At 51.7% G+C, this 14,409-nt stretch overlaps 1 protein-coding gene across 13 annotated transcripts in view; it reads left to right on the top strand.

Moving 5' to 3' along the window:
* Positions 1-14,409, top strand: part of MROH1 (maestro heat like repeat family member 1) — a 126,063-nt gene that overhangs the window by 21,332 nt on the left and 90,322 nt on the right. For all 13 annotated transcript variants that reach the window (XR_009214873.1, XM_032760759.2, XM_032760761.2 and 10 more), the window contains 2 exons: positions 1,673-1,750; positions 5,799-5,944. Coding sequence is in view for 12 of the 13 variants with exons in the window: in XM_032760759.2 (XP_032616650.1) it covers positions 1,673-1,750; positions 5,799-5,944 (224 nt within the window). In the remaining variant the exon portion in view is untranslated. The remainder of the gene's footprint in view (positions 1-1,672; positions 1,751-5,798; positions 5,945-14,409) is intronic.

Genomic DNA, 14,409 nt, shown 5'->3' on the forward strand with positions numbered 1-14,409 from the left:
TTTTTTTAGACAATGTCTCACTCTGTCACCCAGGCTGGAGTATAGTGGCACGATCTCAGCTCAGTGCAACCTCTGCCTCCCAGGTTCAAGCGATTCTTCTGCCTCAGCCTCCCGAGTAGCTGGGATTACAGGCACGCACCACTACACCCAGCTAATTTTTGTATTTTTTTAATACATACTGGATTTCACCATGTTAGCCAGGCTGGTCTTGAAATCCTGACCTCAGATGATCCACCCGCCTCAGCCTCCCAAAGTGCTGGGATTGCAGATATGAGCCACTGTGCCTGGCCCTGTTTTTCTTTTCTTTTCTTTTTTCTGAGATAGGGCTCGCTCTGTTGCCCAGGCTGGAGTGCAGTGCAGTGGTGCAATCTCGGTTCACTGTAACCTCCGCCTCCCAGGTTCAAGCAATTCTCCCACCTCAGCCTCCTGAGTAACTGGGATTACAGGCGTGAGCCACCCCACTGGCTAATTTTTTTGTATTTTTAGTAGAGATGGTGTTTCACCATGTTGGCCAGGCTGGTCTCGAACTCCTGGCCTCAAGTGGTCCACCTGCCTCAGCCTCCCAAAGTGCTGGAATTACAGGCATGAGCCACCGCACCCGGCCCATGACGTCTTTTTTCTTTTTTCTTTTTTCTTTTTTTTCTGAGACAGGGTCTCACTGTGTCGCTCAGGCTGCAGTGCAGTGGTGTGTCCTTGGCTCACTGCAACCTCTGCTTCCCAGGTTCAAGCAATTCTCATGCCTCAGCCCCCTGAGTAGCTGGTACTAAAGGTGCCTGCCACCACGCCCGGCTAATTTTTGTGTTTTTAGTAGAGACAGAGTTTCATCATATTGGCCAGGCTGGTCTCCAACTCCTGACCTCAAACAATCCACCCACCTTGGCCTCCCAAAGTGCTGGATTGCAGGCGTGAGCCATCGCTCTCAGCCAACATTTCTGTGATTTCTTACTTCGCCTGCAACCCATGTGTGCACAGCGCAGGGAGGCGTCCTGGCTGGTCAGGGATGGGTCATGGCGTCTCTCCTTCATTTTTCTCTGGAGTATGTTAGGAAGGAAGTGGATGGGAGGTGATCAAGGGAATTAAGGGGCTGGTGGGAGCCTCAGAGAACAGAGAATGTGAATGTTAGGATGCTGACTGCCATGCTCATGGTGGGCTTGCGGCCCCTCTGATGACGCAGGTCCTCAGAAAGTGTGACACAAGACTTGAGTGTGTGCCCGTGGTGAAGAGGCAGAGGGAACTTGGATACTTCCTGGACTCAATTCTTTGGGACCATTGTTGGATGCAGTGGCGCATGGCATGCGACGTGTGAAAGCTGTGGTGCCCGTGCTCAGTTCCTCACAGTGTGGAGGAGGATGCTGTAGGTGGAGGTGCATCCACTCCTGCTGGGGCTGATGATGATGAGGTGCCACTGTGGGCCAGCTGTGGACAAGCCTGTGCAGGCCAGTGAGGTGCTGGTAGGGACTGATGGGTGCTCAGGGATGGAGGAGAGCTGGAAACTGTTGAGGATCATGATGACTTTTGCCCTCCCTGAATAGCTCAAAGAAAATGTGACAGAGATATTTCCCCCAGACCAAATTCATTTAAATTGTGTGTTTTACACGGAAATGGTAATTGCCTGTAAACTCAGATATTGTAGAGGCTTATGAATTAAATCTTATGATTTTGGTTATTCCAGATGGGAGAAGAAGTTGTCCATGTTCACACTGGGTGAAGGAAGCTGAAACCACAGACATGACTGAGTCCTCCATGAAGAGTGAGTGCATGGGGATTGGGGGTGGCCGGGTGTGAGGCCTCTCTTGCCTCTGGGTGGTCAGGGCAGGCCAAGGCTCTTACCAGCTCCAGTGGTGCCTGGAGTTGCCACCCTACACTCGGAAACCTGAGTGGGTTCTGGGCAGGTTGGGTGATGTGACAGGTGTAGACCTCTCCCACACGAGCCTTGAGTCTGGGATTCCAGAAAAGCACATGGCATCCAGGATGTGATTTGAAGGTTTTGTTTGACTTTTTTTTTTTTTTTTTTTTTTAAGACAGGGTCGGCTGGGCACGGTGGCTCACGCCTGTAATCCCAGCACTTTGGGAGGCCAAGGCAGGCGGATCACCTGAGGTCAGGAGTTCGAGACCAGCCTGACCGACATGGTGAAACCCCATCTCTACTAAAAATACAAAAATTAGCCAGGGGTGGTGGCAGTTGCCTGTAGTCCCAGCTACTCAGGAGGCTGAGACAGGAGAATCGCTTGAACTCGGGAGGCGGAGGTTGCAGTGAGCCGAGATCGTGCTACTGCACTCCAGTCTGGGCGATGGAGCGAGACTCCATCTCAAAAAAAAAAAAGACAGGGTCTCCCACTATCACCCAGGGTGGAGTGCAGTGGTGCAGTCATGGCTCACTGCAGCCTCAAACTCCCGAGCTCAGGTGATCCTCCTACCTCAGCCTCCCGAGTAGCTGGGACTACAGGTGCACGCCACTATGCCCAGAAGTATTTTTCGTAGAGATGAGATTTTGTCATGTTGCCCAGGCTGGTCTTGAACTCCTGGGCTCAAGTGATCCACCCACTTCAGCCTCCCAAAGTGCTGGGATTACAGGCGTGAGCCACTGCGCCCGGCCTGGAGTGACTGTTGAATCAACATGCTTTCTCCAGGTTTTCATCAGAAAAAAAAATTAGCAGTTTTCAAAGGCTGTTCAGGCTGCTGTAACAAAATATCTTAGATTGGGTAATTAATGAATAATAGAAATGTATTTCTCACAGTACTGGCTGTTGGGAAGTCCCAGATGAAGGCACCAGCACATTCGATGTCTGTGAGGGCTGTTCTCTGACTTGTAGATGGAGTCTCTTGCTGTGTCATCTCATGACTGGAGGGGCTGAAGGGACTAGGGTTTCCTTCAAGCCTTTGTTTGTTTGTTTTTTGAGGCAGGGTCTCACTCTGTTGTCCAGGCTAGAGTGCAGTGACCTCCTGGGCTCAAGCCATCCTCCCACCTCAGCCTCCCAAGTTGCTGAGATTACAGGCATGTGCCATCACACCCAGCTAATTTTTTTTTTTTTTTTTTTTTTTTTTTTTGAGACGGAGTCTCACTCTGTCGCCAAGGCTGGAGTGCAGTGGATCTCGGCTCACTGCAACCTCTGCCTCCCGGATTCAAGCGATTCTCCCTGCCTCAGCCTCTCGAGCAGCTGGGATTACAGGTGCCCGCCACCACGTCCGACTAATTTTTGTATTTTTAGTAGAGATGGAGTTTCATCAGGTTTGCCAAGCTGGTCTCGAACTCCTGATCTCAGGTGATCCATCCACCTCGGCCTCCTAAAGTGCTGAGATTACAGGCATGAGCCACCGCAACCAGCCCACACCCAGCCTATTTTTTAAAATTAGTTTTTGTAAAGATAAGCTCTCGCTATGTTGCTCAGGGTGGTCTTGAACGCTTGCCTTCAAATGATCCTCCTGCCTCGGCTTCACAAAGCACTGGGACTACAGCGTGAGCCACTGTGCAGGGCCTCAGTCTTTTTTGTGTGTGTTTTTGAGACTGGGTCTTGTTCTGTCGCTTATGCTGGAGTGTGGTGGTGCTCTCTCAGCTCATTGCAACCTCTGCCTCCTGTCCTCAAGGGATCCTCCCACCTCAGCCTCCTGAGTAGCTGAGACTACAGGTGCATGCCACTACGCCGTAATTTTTGTATTTTTGTATTTTTTTTTTTTTGTAGAGACGGGGTTTCACCATGTTGGCCAGGCTGGTCTCAAACTCCTGGACTCAAGTGATCTACCAGCCTCGGCCTCCCAAAGTGCTGGGATTGCCAGCAGGAGCCACTGTGCCCGGCCATCAAGCATTTTTTTTCCCCCCTCGAGATGGTAACAGAGGTCTGTTACCCAGGCTGGAGTGCAGTGGCGTGATCTTGGCTCATGCAATCTCTGCTTCTGAGGTTCAAGCAATTCTCCTGCCTCAGCCTCCTGAGTAGCTGGGACTATAGGCACCTGCCATCACACCTGGCTAATTTTTATATTTTTAGTGGAGATATGGTTTCACCATGTCGGCCAGACTGATCTCGAACTCCTGACCTCAGGTGATCCACCCACCTTGGTCTCCCAAAGTGCTAGGATTACAGGCGTGAGCCACCGCGCCCGACCCTATCAAGCATTTTTATAAGGCACTGATCCCATCCATGAAGGTGGAGCCCAAAGGCCCCACTCTTAATGCCATCACATTGGGGGTTAAGTTCCAACATATGGATTTTGGACGGACATGGCATTGAGGTTGTAGTAGCATTGCCATTGTAGTAGGGAGCACGGATTTGCCCAGAGGCTCAGTTCAGCCTGCTCTGAGCGGGAGGGTCCCTGGGTGGCTGAGCCTCTGCACCTGAGCACGCAGGCCCCGGTTCGGGTCTGGGGTCTGCTCTGGCTGCCACCGCTTCCCCAGCTGAGGCTGTGGCTCACTTAAGGCTGTGTGCGGGGCCAGAATGGGTGAAGCTCTGCCCACTTGTCCCTGCTCCCTAGAGCTCTGTCCAAGGGATGAGCCACACCTCAGGGCTCTGTAAGTGCCACTGTTGGGTGCCATGTCTTGAGCCTGAGGGAGACTGAGAGGCCTGGAATGGCACTGGGGTGTTGGTGGATGGAGGTGGGTGGTGAGAAGAGTCTGTGAGTACAAGTGGGGCTGGGGCGCCGCCCAGCCAGGGCAGTGCAAAGCAGTGAGGAGGTGGGGTCGAGGGAGGGGGAGTAGCCTCACTGCCCTCAGGGGGCCGGCTCCCAGAGCCCGTGAGACCCGGCGCTTCCACACGTGAACGGCCACAGCCGGAAAAGCAGATGCAGACCTAGCTCAGCGCGGGCCGGGTTTGCCTTACTGGCTGAACGTGGCCTTAGGTACAGTCAGATCTCGTTGATTTGGATCAGCCTGTTTGTCTAACTACTGGACTTTGGAAATGGAGGGCTGTTAAAAGTCCAGCTTCCTGCTCAGGAAGGAATATCTTCCCAGAGGGAGACAGTCACGCACTGATGCCTGTGTGTTCCTCTGCCCCAGCAGGTGCCTCCTGGGATGTCCTCATTGGCAGCCTGGGTGTGGCGCTGCTGGAGCAAAAGGGAGGGGACATCCACAAACCAGCCTGGAGGGTCTTGTTGGGGTGGAGTGGCCAGTTGTTGGGGTGGAGTGGCCAGTTGGCACAAGTCCCTGGGATGCTTGGCCTGCCCTTTCCCATGTACAGGGAACCACCTGGCCTTGCCTGTAGAGCACTACATTTATTGAATGATTTTCTTGATTCAGCTCTGGTCCATGGGGACTGAGAGCCGTGGGATGAGGCTATATCTTTATTCCTTCATGTATTTCTCACTGCTGGGGTCTTGGACCCTCTGCCCAGCACCTGCCTGTCAAAGGCTATGTGTGGGCAATGGGGCCATGGGGAATCCCAGGCTGCCTGGGCATAGACCCTCAGGGAGCCTTCCTGAAGAGTCCGGCTGGTGAGTGAGCCAGTGTCCTCAAGGAAGCTCAGGCCATGTGATCAGGACCAGAACAGCCTCATGCCTGCCTGTGTGGGAGGCAGGCTGTGTCCTCTGGGTCGCTCAACCCTGATGGGCTAAATAGTGTGTCCTGGCCAGGCAGCTCCTCAGGGGCAGCTGGAATGTGAGCCCTACAGCTCCACAGCCTGTCACCGCAGTGCACCCCGCAGCATCTCAGGTGGAGGGAAGTTATACAAGAGAGAAAGCAGCTGTGCCCTCTCCTGCTGTGTCTGTGATCCTCAGAGGCTACAGGTGTGTCCACTGCAGGAATGGCAGCTGAGGTGTGATAGGGGAGGGCGCTTGGGCCTGAGCACGCTAACCGGGCTTTGTCACTGCAGAGCTGGCCTTCACCCTGCTGGACGCCATCACCGATAAGGACCCCCTGGTGCAGGAGCAGGTCTGCAGTGCCCTGTGCTCCCTCGGGGAGGTGCGGCCGGTGGAGACACTCTGTGCCTGCGAGGAGTACCTGCGACAGCATGACAAGGTATTTATGCTCCTTGGTGGGGATGGTGTTGTCAGGGCCATGGTCGGTTGGGGCTTACTTGGTTTGGGAAGAGACAGTCCAGCCAGGAGCTGTGGGTCGGGTGTTACGCAGGGGTGGCCACATGTCTAAACCCCCCCGCACCTGCCTGTGTCAGGATGGGTAACCTGCCTTGTCTCATCATGTGTGGGGTATGGCTGCATCCCCCCACCACGGCATTGTTCAACCCTCCTGGTGGAGGCTCTTTTCTGCCCCTTTTACTCACTAAGTGGAGGCCTAATGGCCGGGCTCTGTGCCTAGTGCCTGAGGGACAGACCATGGTCCCTGCTTGAGGGACAGGAGGTTGTTTCTGAGAGAATCTCATCGACCCAAGGGGCCAGAAACACTGATAAGTGCTCAGAGAGTCCCCAAGGGCCCGGCGCTGCTGGTCTTCCTGCACCCTCAGGGAGGGGCTGCCCAGGAGGGGCCAGGGCCTTCCCTTGCTGTGCTGGACTGTCCTGTCCTCTGGCACAAACATTGCCCACTCAGGAGAGCTACAAGAGCCTCTTGAGAACTCTCTCTTCAGCCCCACAGGGATGCCAGATCAGTGATCCGAACCCTAGGACAGACGTGGCCCGGCTGGCTCTCGCCTCCCGGGATTTCGGCCTCGCCTGATCTTGGTTCAGTGGTTCTCTGTCACCGCTGACAGCGTTAGCACTGCATTGTTTGAAACTGTTATGCACACTTTCTAGCTTTTCTCTGTGTGTGGTTTGGGCTGTTCTGGGAAGGGGAAGAGTCTTTTGCGGTATCAAAAGGCCATTATTCTTTTTGTTTTATTTAACATTTTGATATGTAAAAAGGGACCTCTATACAGTGTATTTCTTATCAGCTACCATCTCCTGGGGAAGATGACCCAGTTCCATGAAAATACCTGCCCACTGCCATGGCCTGGTGGCACTTCCTGGGGCAGGTCTCTCCTTTCTTCCTCTGTCAGCTGTCTTAGATGTTTTTATATTTATTTTTATTTTTAATTTATTCATTGTTATTATTATTATTATTATTATTATTATTTTGAGATGGAGTCTCACTCTGTTGCCCAGGTTGGAGTGCAATGGACCATCTTGGTTCACAGCAACCTCCACCTCCCGGGTTCAAGCGATTCTCCTGTCTCAGCCTCCTGAGTAGCTGGGGCTACAGGTGTGCACCACCACGCACGGCTAATTTTGTATTTTTATTTTTATTATTTATTTATACATATTTTTTGAGACAGAATTTGGCTCTGTCACCCAGGCTGGAGTGCAGTGGTGCGATCTTGGCTCACTGCAACCTCCACCTCCTGGGTTCGAGCAATTCTCCTGCCTCAGCCTCCCAAGTAGCTGGGATTACAGGTGCCTGCCACCATGCCAGGCTAATTTTTGTGTTTTAGTAGAGATAGGGTTTCACCATGTTGCCCAGGTTGGTATTGAACTCCTGACCTCAAGTGATCTGCCAGCCTCGGCCTCCCAGAGTGCTGGGATTACAGGCATGAGCCACCACCTGGCCAATATTTACAGGTTTTATGGCTGCCTTGGGGGAGAATGAGGAGGAGAGAGAGGAAGGCAGAGCAGATCTGAGAGGGACTTTGCTCCTGAGCCTCTGTTCTGGGGTGCCCTCCTCTGAGCCCCGGCCACTCCATGCTTGTCCTACTTTGTTTCTGATTTTACCCGTTTTCTAGCCTTCACATTTTTTAAACTGAATTTTTAAAAAGTCTGCCTTCACAGTTAGATATTTATATATTATACACGAGCTGGAAGCACTGACCCTGCGGGCTGTGACCCTTCCGAGGACCTCCCCTGCCCTAGTCCTCTTCTGTCGTCTCCTCCTGCAGGCTGCTTCCAGGAGGTTTGGGTCACCGCCTCCAGTTTTTGCCATTTGTTTGTGGGTCTCACCGCATCTGCACTTCGCTTGGCTGTGTCTTGCCTAGATAGCAGGCATGGTTCAAAGCCCACTGAGTCTCTCCAGAAAGATGTGGAACAATCGGGAAAAGCAATGCCACGTCCCCCTCCAGGCCTCAGACGTTAGCACAGTGTCCTGGGGTACACCTGGAGCTTTACAGGTTTCAGCTCCTGTCTGGCATCTGTGTTTGTGGTTCTGTTTTTATGAACCCATGACTTTGTAGCATGTGACCTGTGCCGCTGAGGGGTGCTGGGCCTCACGGTTTCATACACGTCCAGACTTGTACATGTCAGCCAGGGTCCTGCACAGGACAGACAGACTCCTCAGGGGCTGTCAGGCCATGGGGAGGGACGGGATTTGGGGAAGAGAAGCAAGAATAGTAAAATTGGATTTTCAAATTCTGTGAGTGGAAAAACTCAAACTCACGTTGTTTTCTCTGCTCTTACACCACCCAACAATCAACACATAAGACTTCTGTGACCAAATGTGGGGGATTTCTCTCCACCAGCAAACAGCAGTCAGTTGTGCAGTGGACACCAGCTGGGTGTCCTCAATTCAATTCCGACACCATCCACCTGGAGGTCACGTCAGATCCCGCAGGTGGAAGGCTCAGTCCCACACGACAGCCCCGCTTCTGATGCCAGTTGCAAGCTCCAGGTGTGGCCTGTGCTTCTGACCGACCTGCCATGAATCAGGGTTTTCACGACCCCCTCCTCAGGCCTGATGAATTGCAGCAGTGGCTCACAGAACGCAGGCACAGAATTGCCTATGTTTACCCATTTATGACACGGGCTGTGACGAAGGGTGCGGATGCACAGCAGGTGGAGGAGACGCTCGGGGCAGGAATGGGGAGGGGCGCGGAGCTCCCGGGCGCTCCTGGGAACCACCTCCAGGCACCTGCGTGGGTTCCACTACCGGAAGCTCCTTTTGAGTGTTTGCGCGCAGTTGCACACATGCTCACTTGAGGCATTCTTCTCTTACCGGCCGAGTGTTTCTAGAGGAAGGCCATATACCGGTTCAACACCACCATTTCACCTCAGTGTGCTTGCTGGAGCCCATTCACCCAACTCCTGAGATCCTCTAAGGAAGCTGCTGTCACCAGCCTTAGGTGTTTTCTTTCTTTTTTTCCTTATTCCCCCATGCAGAAGCTTTAGGTGTTTCCCATCTGTTGTGAGGCTGTCTTTCCTTGGTGCTGGCAGTGACCAATTATTATTGTAGAGAGACGCCTAAACACCTGCCTGACCATCACCTGATGACCGCCTGACATTCCTAGCTGGGGGCCTCTCCTGCCCTGTTCACGTCTGCCTAGCGGCCTGCTCTAACATCCTCTTGTCCGAGGAGACCCGGGAGCAACGTGGAAAACTAAACTCCAGGCTATGACAGACAGAAAGGGAGATTGGACACACCTCGTTATACCTGCTCCCTTTTGGAGTTTGGACAACCAGCGAGCATTAGGTTAAAACAGAGATCGTAAGTCTGACAAAACAGACTGCTTGTAGCAATAAAATTCCAGACTGGACTCTGGCATAGCATCACGTGATAGTGGGCCCTGAAGGAAATAAAAGTATTTTACCCCAAAATCTATTCTTGACGTATTTTGAAATGGCCCTGCAAAACCATATTTTGTGGGGGAAAATTGCATCAGTGGAGAATCTCCTTCCATTTCCAGGTCTTTTTCTGATCCAGAAGAGATTTAACTAAGAGACTGACACCTTTATGGTCTAAAAAGAGACATTTACCATCTATTATCTCTGAAGCCTGCTACCTGGAGGCTTCATCTACATAACAAGAACCTTGGCTTTCACAAGCCCTTTTAATTCAGGCGTTTCTTTTCTGCTGACTTCAAGTCCTTAGGCAACGTTTAACTCTTTTTTTTTTTCCTGAGAGGGAGTCTTGCTCTGTCACCCAAGCTCGAGGGCAATGGCGCGATCTTGGCTCACTGCAACTTCTGCCTCCTGGGTTCAAGGGATTCTCCTGCCTCAGCCTCCTGAGTAGCTGGGATTACAGGTGCGTGCCACCACACCGGCTAATTTTTGTATTTTTAGTAGAGACCGGGTTTCACCGTGTTGGTCAGGCTGGTCTTGAATTCCTGACCTTGTGATCCGCCCACCTTGGCCTCCCAAAGTGCTGGGATTACAGGCGTGAGCCACCATGCCTGGCCAGTTTAACTCTTTTAACTATTTGCCAATCAGAAAATCTCTGAATCCACCTATGCTGTATAAGCACTCCCTGAGATGTCCTACCTTTCTAGGCTGAACTAGTGTACACCTTCCATGTATTGATTTATGTCTTTGCCTGTAATTCTGTCCCCTAAAATGTATAAAACCAAACTAACCTGACCATCTTGGGTGTACTTTCTCAGATGTTCCCTGGGCCGTGGTCAGTCATAGTGGCACAGAATAAACCTCGTCAACAGTATTTTTATTTAAAGGGGCTTATTACTGTGTTTGCTTTCCTTGAAGAACTTTCCTAAGTGGGCCTTTTCCAACTGTGAATGGAGGCAGGGCTGTAAAAAGTATGGTACTTTTTTTTTTTCTTTTTCTGAGGCAGAGTCTCGCTCTGTTGCCCAGGCTTGAGGGCAGTGGTGTGATCTCAGCTCACTGCAACCTCTACCTCCTGGGTCAAGCAGTTCCTGTGCCTCAGCCTCACGAGTAGCTGGGACTACAGGCACGTGCCACCACTCCTGGCTAATTTTTTTTTGTAGTTTTAGTAGAGATTGGGTTTTGCCTGTTGACCAGGTTGGTCATGAACTCTTGACCTCAAGCAATCCGCCTGCCATGGCTTCCCAAAGTGCTGGTGATGTAGGATTCTTCTTTTTTATTTATTTTTTATTTTGTTTATTTATTTATTTTTTTGAGACAGAGTCTCGCTCTGTTGCCTAGGCTGGGCTGGAGTACAGTGGTGCAAACCGGCTCACTGCAACCTCTGCCTCCTGAGTTCAAGCAATTCTCCTGCCTCAGCCTCCTGAGTAGCTGGAATTACAGGTGCACGCCACCACACCTGTCTCATTTTTTTGTATTTTTAGTAGATATGGGGTTTCACCATGTTGGTCAGGCTGGTCTCAAACTCCTGACCTGATGATCCACCCTCCTCGGCCTCCCAAAGTGCTGGGATGACAGGCCTGAGCCACTGCGCCCAGCCATAGGATTCTTCTTCTTGGTCTCTTTGCAAGCCCTAGTGATGCCCCGCCTGGGCCTTGCCCAGCCATGCTGGCATGCCTCAGTTTGCCTACATTGTAGCTTGTAACCGTGTTCGGCGGTTCCCGAGCTCTTGTACCACACCCAAGAAGAATGAGGATACAGTGGACATTGAAGGGTGAGGAGGGCAGAGAAGAATTTTACTGAGTGATGAAAATGGCTCTTAGTGGAGAGGGGAGCTGGAGAGGGGACGGGAAGGACAGGTCATGTTCCCCAAAGTTAGGCTGTCTCTTCGCCCAAGTTAGGCCACCTCCCTTCTACCAACTGAGTCTGGGGTCTTTATAGGCACAGAATGAGGAGTGTATGCTGATTGGTTTGTAAGTCTGCAAAAGAGGTTAAAGTGAAGACACCACTCAAAGGTGGGCATGACGGTGTAGAAAGCCAATTAGAAAAAGGGTGGGTATATGTAAAATAGGTGAAGGGTGGGGATCAATCAGAGGAAAGCACACCAGACAGGAAGACGGGCTCTCAATCCGGTCTGAGGATTTAACTTGTAGCTTGGCTTTCAGGCTTTAAACTATTTTTGGCTTGGAGGTGGGGTTTCTCGGGGACCCACCCCTGTCTGCCTAGGCATTTGGCTGCCTCCTGTCACTATCATGGGGATTACAGGCATGAACCACCATGCCCGGCCAAAAGTATGGTACTTATACCATAAAATCAAACCCAAACCAACCCTGGAACACAAGTAATACATAACCTTTTTTTTTTTAATTCAGGGATGGACTCCCTCTCTTGCCTAGGCTGGAGTGCAGTGGTGCAATTTTGGCTCACTGCAGCCTTGATCTCGCATACACAAGTGATCCTCCTGCTTCAGCCTCCGAAGTAGCTGGGACCACAGGTGCACGACCACACCTGGCTAATTGTTTTTATTTTTTGTAGAAACAGGGCCTTACTATGTTACCCAGGCTGGTCTTGAACTCCTGGGCTCAAGTGATCCTCCCACCTTGGCCTCCCAAAGTGCTGGGGTTACAGGCGTGAGCCACTGTGGCTGGCCCCTACCCATTTTTTGTAAAATGTAGATTCCTATGCCTTTTTCATGGGTTCCTATGTTTTCCAGTTGCATAACCCATTGCAGACGTGCTGAGCCAGGCTGTCACCCTGCACTGAGCACTCAATCACCAGGACACAGAGTGACAGATGGAGATGCCACAGTTGTGAGTGGAATCTGGAGAACTCAGTCCCAGGACTCACTTCTCCCTATTGTTTTCCTCAGGAAAAAAGCAAAGATTTCCCTCAAGCTTCCTCATATATGTGAAGAGAATTAGTAGCTGAAGATGGAAGCATAATGCAACTTGAGATGTGTTTCCAAGACCAAGAACCAGAGGAGATGGCAGCTGTGGGTCTGGTCGGGTGGGTATTGATGCCCTGCTGCACCCAAGCTGCCCCTCCCAGGAACGGGTCTGGTCGGATGGGTATAAATGCCCTGCCGCACCCAAGCTGCCCCTCCCAGGAACGGGTCTGGTCGGGTGGGTATTAATGCCCTGCTGCACCCAAGCTGCCCCTCCCAGCAACAGGTCCAGTTGGATGGATATAAATGCCCTGCTACACCTGAGCTGCCCCTCCCAGCAACGGGTCCGGTCGGATGGGTATAAACGCCCATTTGCTGCACCCAAGCTGCTGCTCCCAGCTCAGCCATGCCCTGACTAGATAGAACCAGACCAATTTACACTGATTTTCAATTCTTCCCCCCCCCAGTTCCTGCACTATGCCAGCCGTGCTGCCCCGGCAGTTAATCCACCCACTTAGAACCTCAGCTCTGCAACGTCCCAGGTGGGGATGGGCTTCTCAAGGACTACATTGCCTCCTGCCTGGGAAGAGTGTCCAGATTATGAAAGTCAGAAACAATAGGCTGGGTGCCAGGGCACACACCTGTAATCCCAACACTTTGGGAGCCTGAGACAAGAGGATCGCTTGAGGCCAGGGGTTTGAGACCAGCCTGGGCAACATAGACCCCATCTCTAAAAAAATAAAATAGGCCGGGCGCGGTGGCTCACGCCTGTAATCCCAGCACTTTGGGAGGCCAAGGCGGGTGGATCACAAGGTCAGGAGTTTGAGATCATCCTGGCCAACATGGTGAAACCCTGTCTCTACTAAAAATACAAAAATTATCCAGGCATGGTGGCACATGCCTGTAGTTCCAGCTACTCAGGAGACTGAGGCAGAAGAACTGCTTGAACCTGGGAGGCGGAGGTTGCAGTGAGCCGAGATCATAACATTGCACTCCACTCTGGGTGACAGGGAGAGACTCTGTCTCAAAAAAATAAATAAATAAATAAATAAAAATAATTAGCGGGAGCTGGGTGCAGTGGCTCATGCCTGTAATCCCAAAACTTTGGGAGGCGGAGGCGGGTGGATCACTTGAGGCCAGGAGTCAAGACCAGCCTGCCTGGCCAACGTGGCAAAACCTCATTTCTACTGAAAATACAAAAAAAATTAGCCAGGAGTGGTGGTGCATACCTGTAGTCCCAGGTACTCGGAGGCTGAGGCATGATACTCACTTGAACCTGGGATGCACAGGTTGCAGTGAGCTGAGATTGTGCCACAGCACTCCAGCCTGGATGACAGAGTGAGATTCCATCTCAAAAAAAAAAAAAAATTAGCTGAGTGTGGTGGTGTGTGCCTGTAGTCCCAGCTACTTGAAGGTTGTGGCAGGAGGATCTCGAGGCCTCAAGTTCAAGGTGCAGTGAGTTATGATCGCACAACTGCACTCTAGCCTGGGTGATGGAGTGAGACCCTGACTCAGAAAAAAAAAAAAAAAAAAAAGAAATTTGGCCGGGTGCGATGGCTCACGCCTGTAATCTCAGCACTTTGGGAGGCTGAGGCAAGTGGATCACGAGGTCAGGAGTTCGACACCAGCCTGGCCAACATAGTGAAACCCTGTCTCTACTAAAAATACAAAAATTAGCCAGGCGTGGTGGTGCACACCTGTAGTCCCAGCTACTCGGGAGGCTGAGGCAGGAGAACCACTTGAACCCGCAAGGCGGAAGTTGCAGTGAGCTGAGATTGTGCCGCTGCACTCTAGCCTGGGTGACAGAGTGAGACTCTATCTCAAAAAAAAAAAGAAATGATTCTCTAATATAGAATTTAAATACAGTCTGCCTGCAGAAGGCTTAAAGCACAGGGAGTCATGTGTAGCCGGTGGGCGGAGGTGGCTGGCACAGTGAGACTGATCCCCCACCAGCCTCACTCTTGCCTCGCTGCGGCACCAGCACTCGAGGATGGGAAATCTAACAGTGAAAATCAACCCCAGCTGAAGCTCTTCCCCTGGAGAACTGGCAGGTTCCACGTGAACTTAGTGTTCCGTGCTGAGGCTTGTGACCTACACTGGCTATTTTCAAGAACAAAAATCACTCCCAC

Source organism: Hylobates moloch, unplaced genomic scaffold (genome assembly GCF_009828535.3).
Source record: "Hylobates moloch isolate HMO894 unplaced genomic scaffold, HMol_V3 SCAFFOLD_9, whole genome shotgun sequence".
NCBI classification, from domain to species: Eukaryota; Metazoa; Chordata; class Mammalia; order Primates; family Hylobatidae; genus Hylobates; species Hylobates moloch.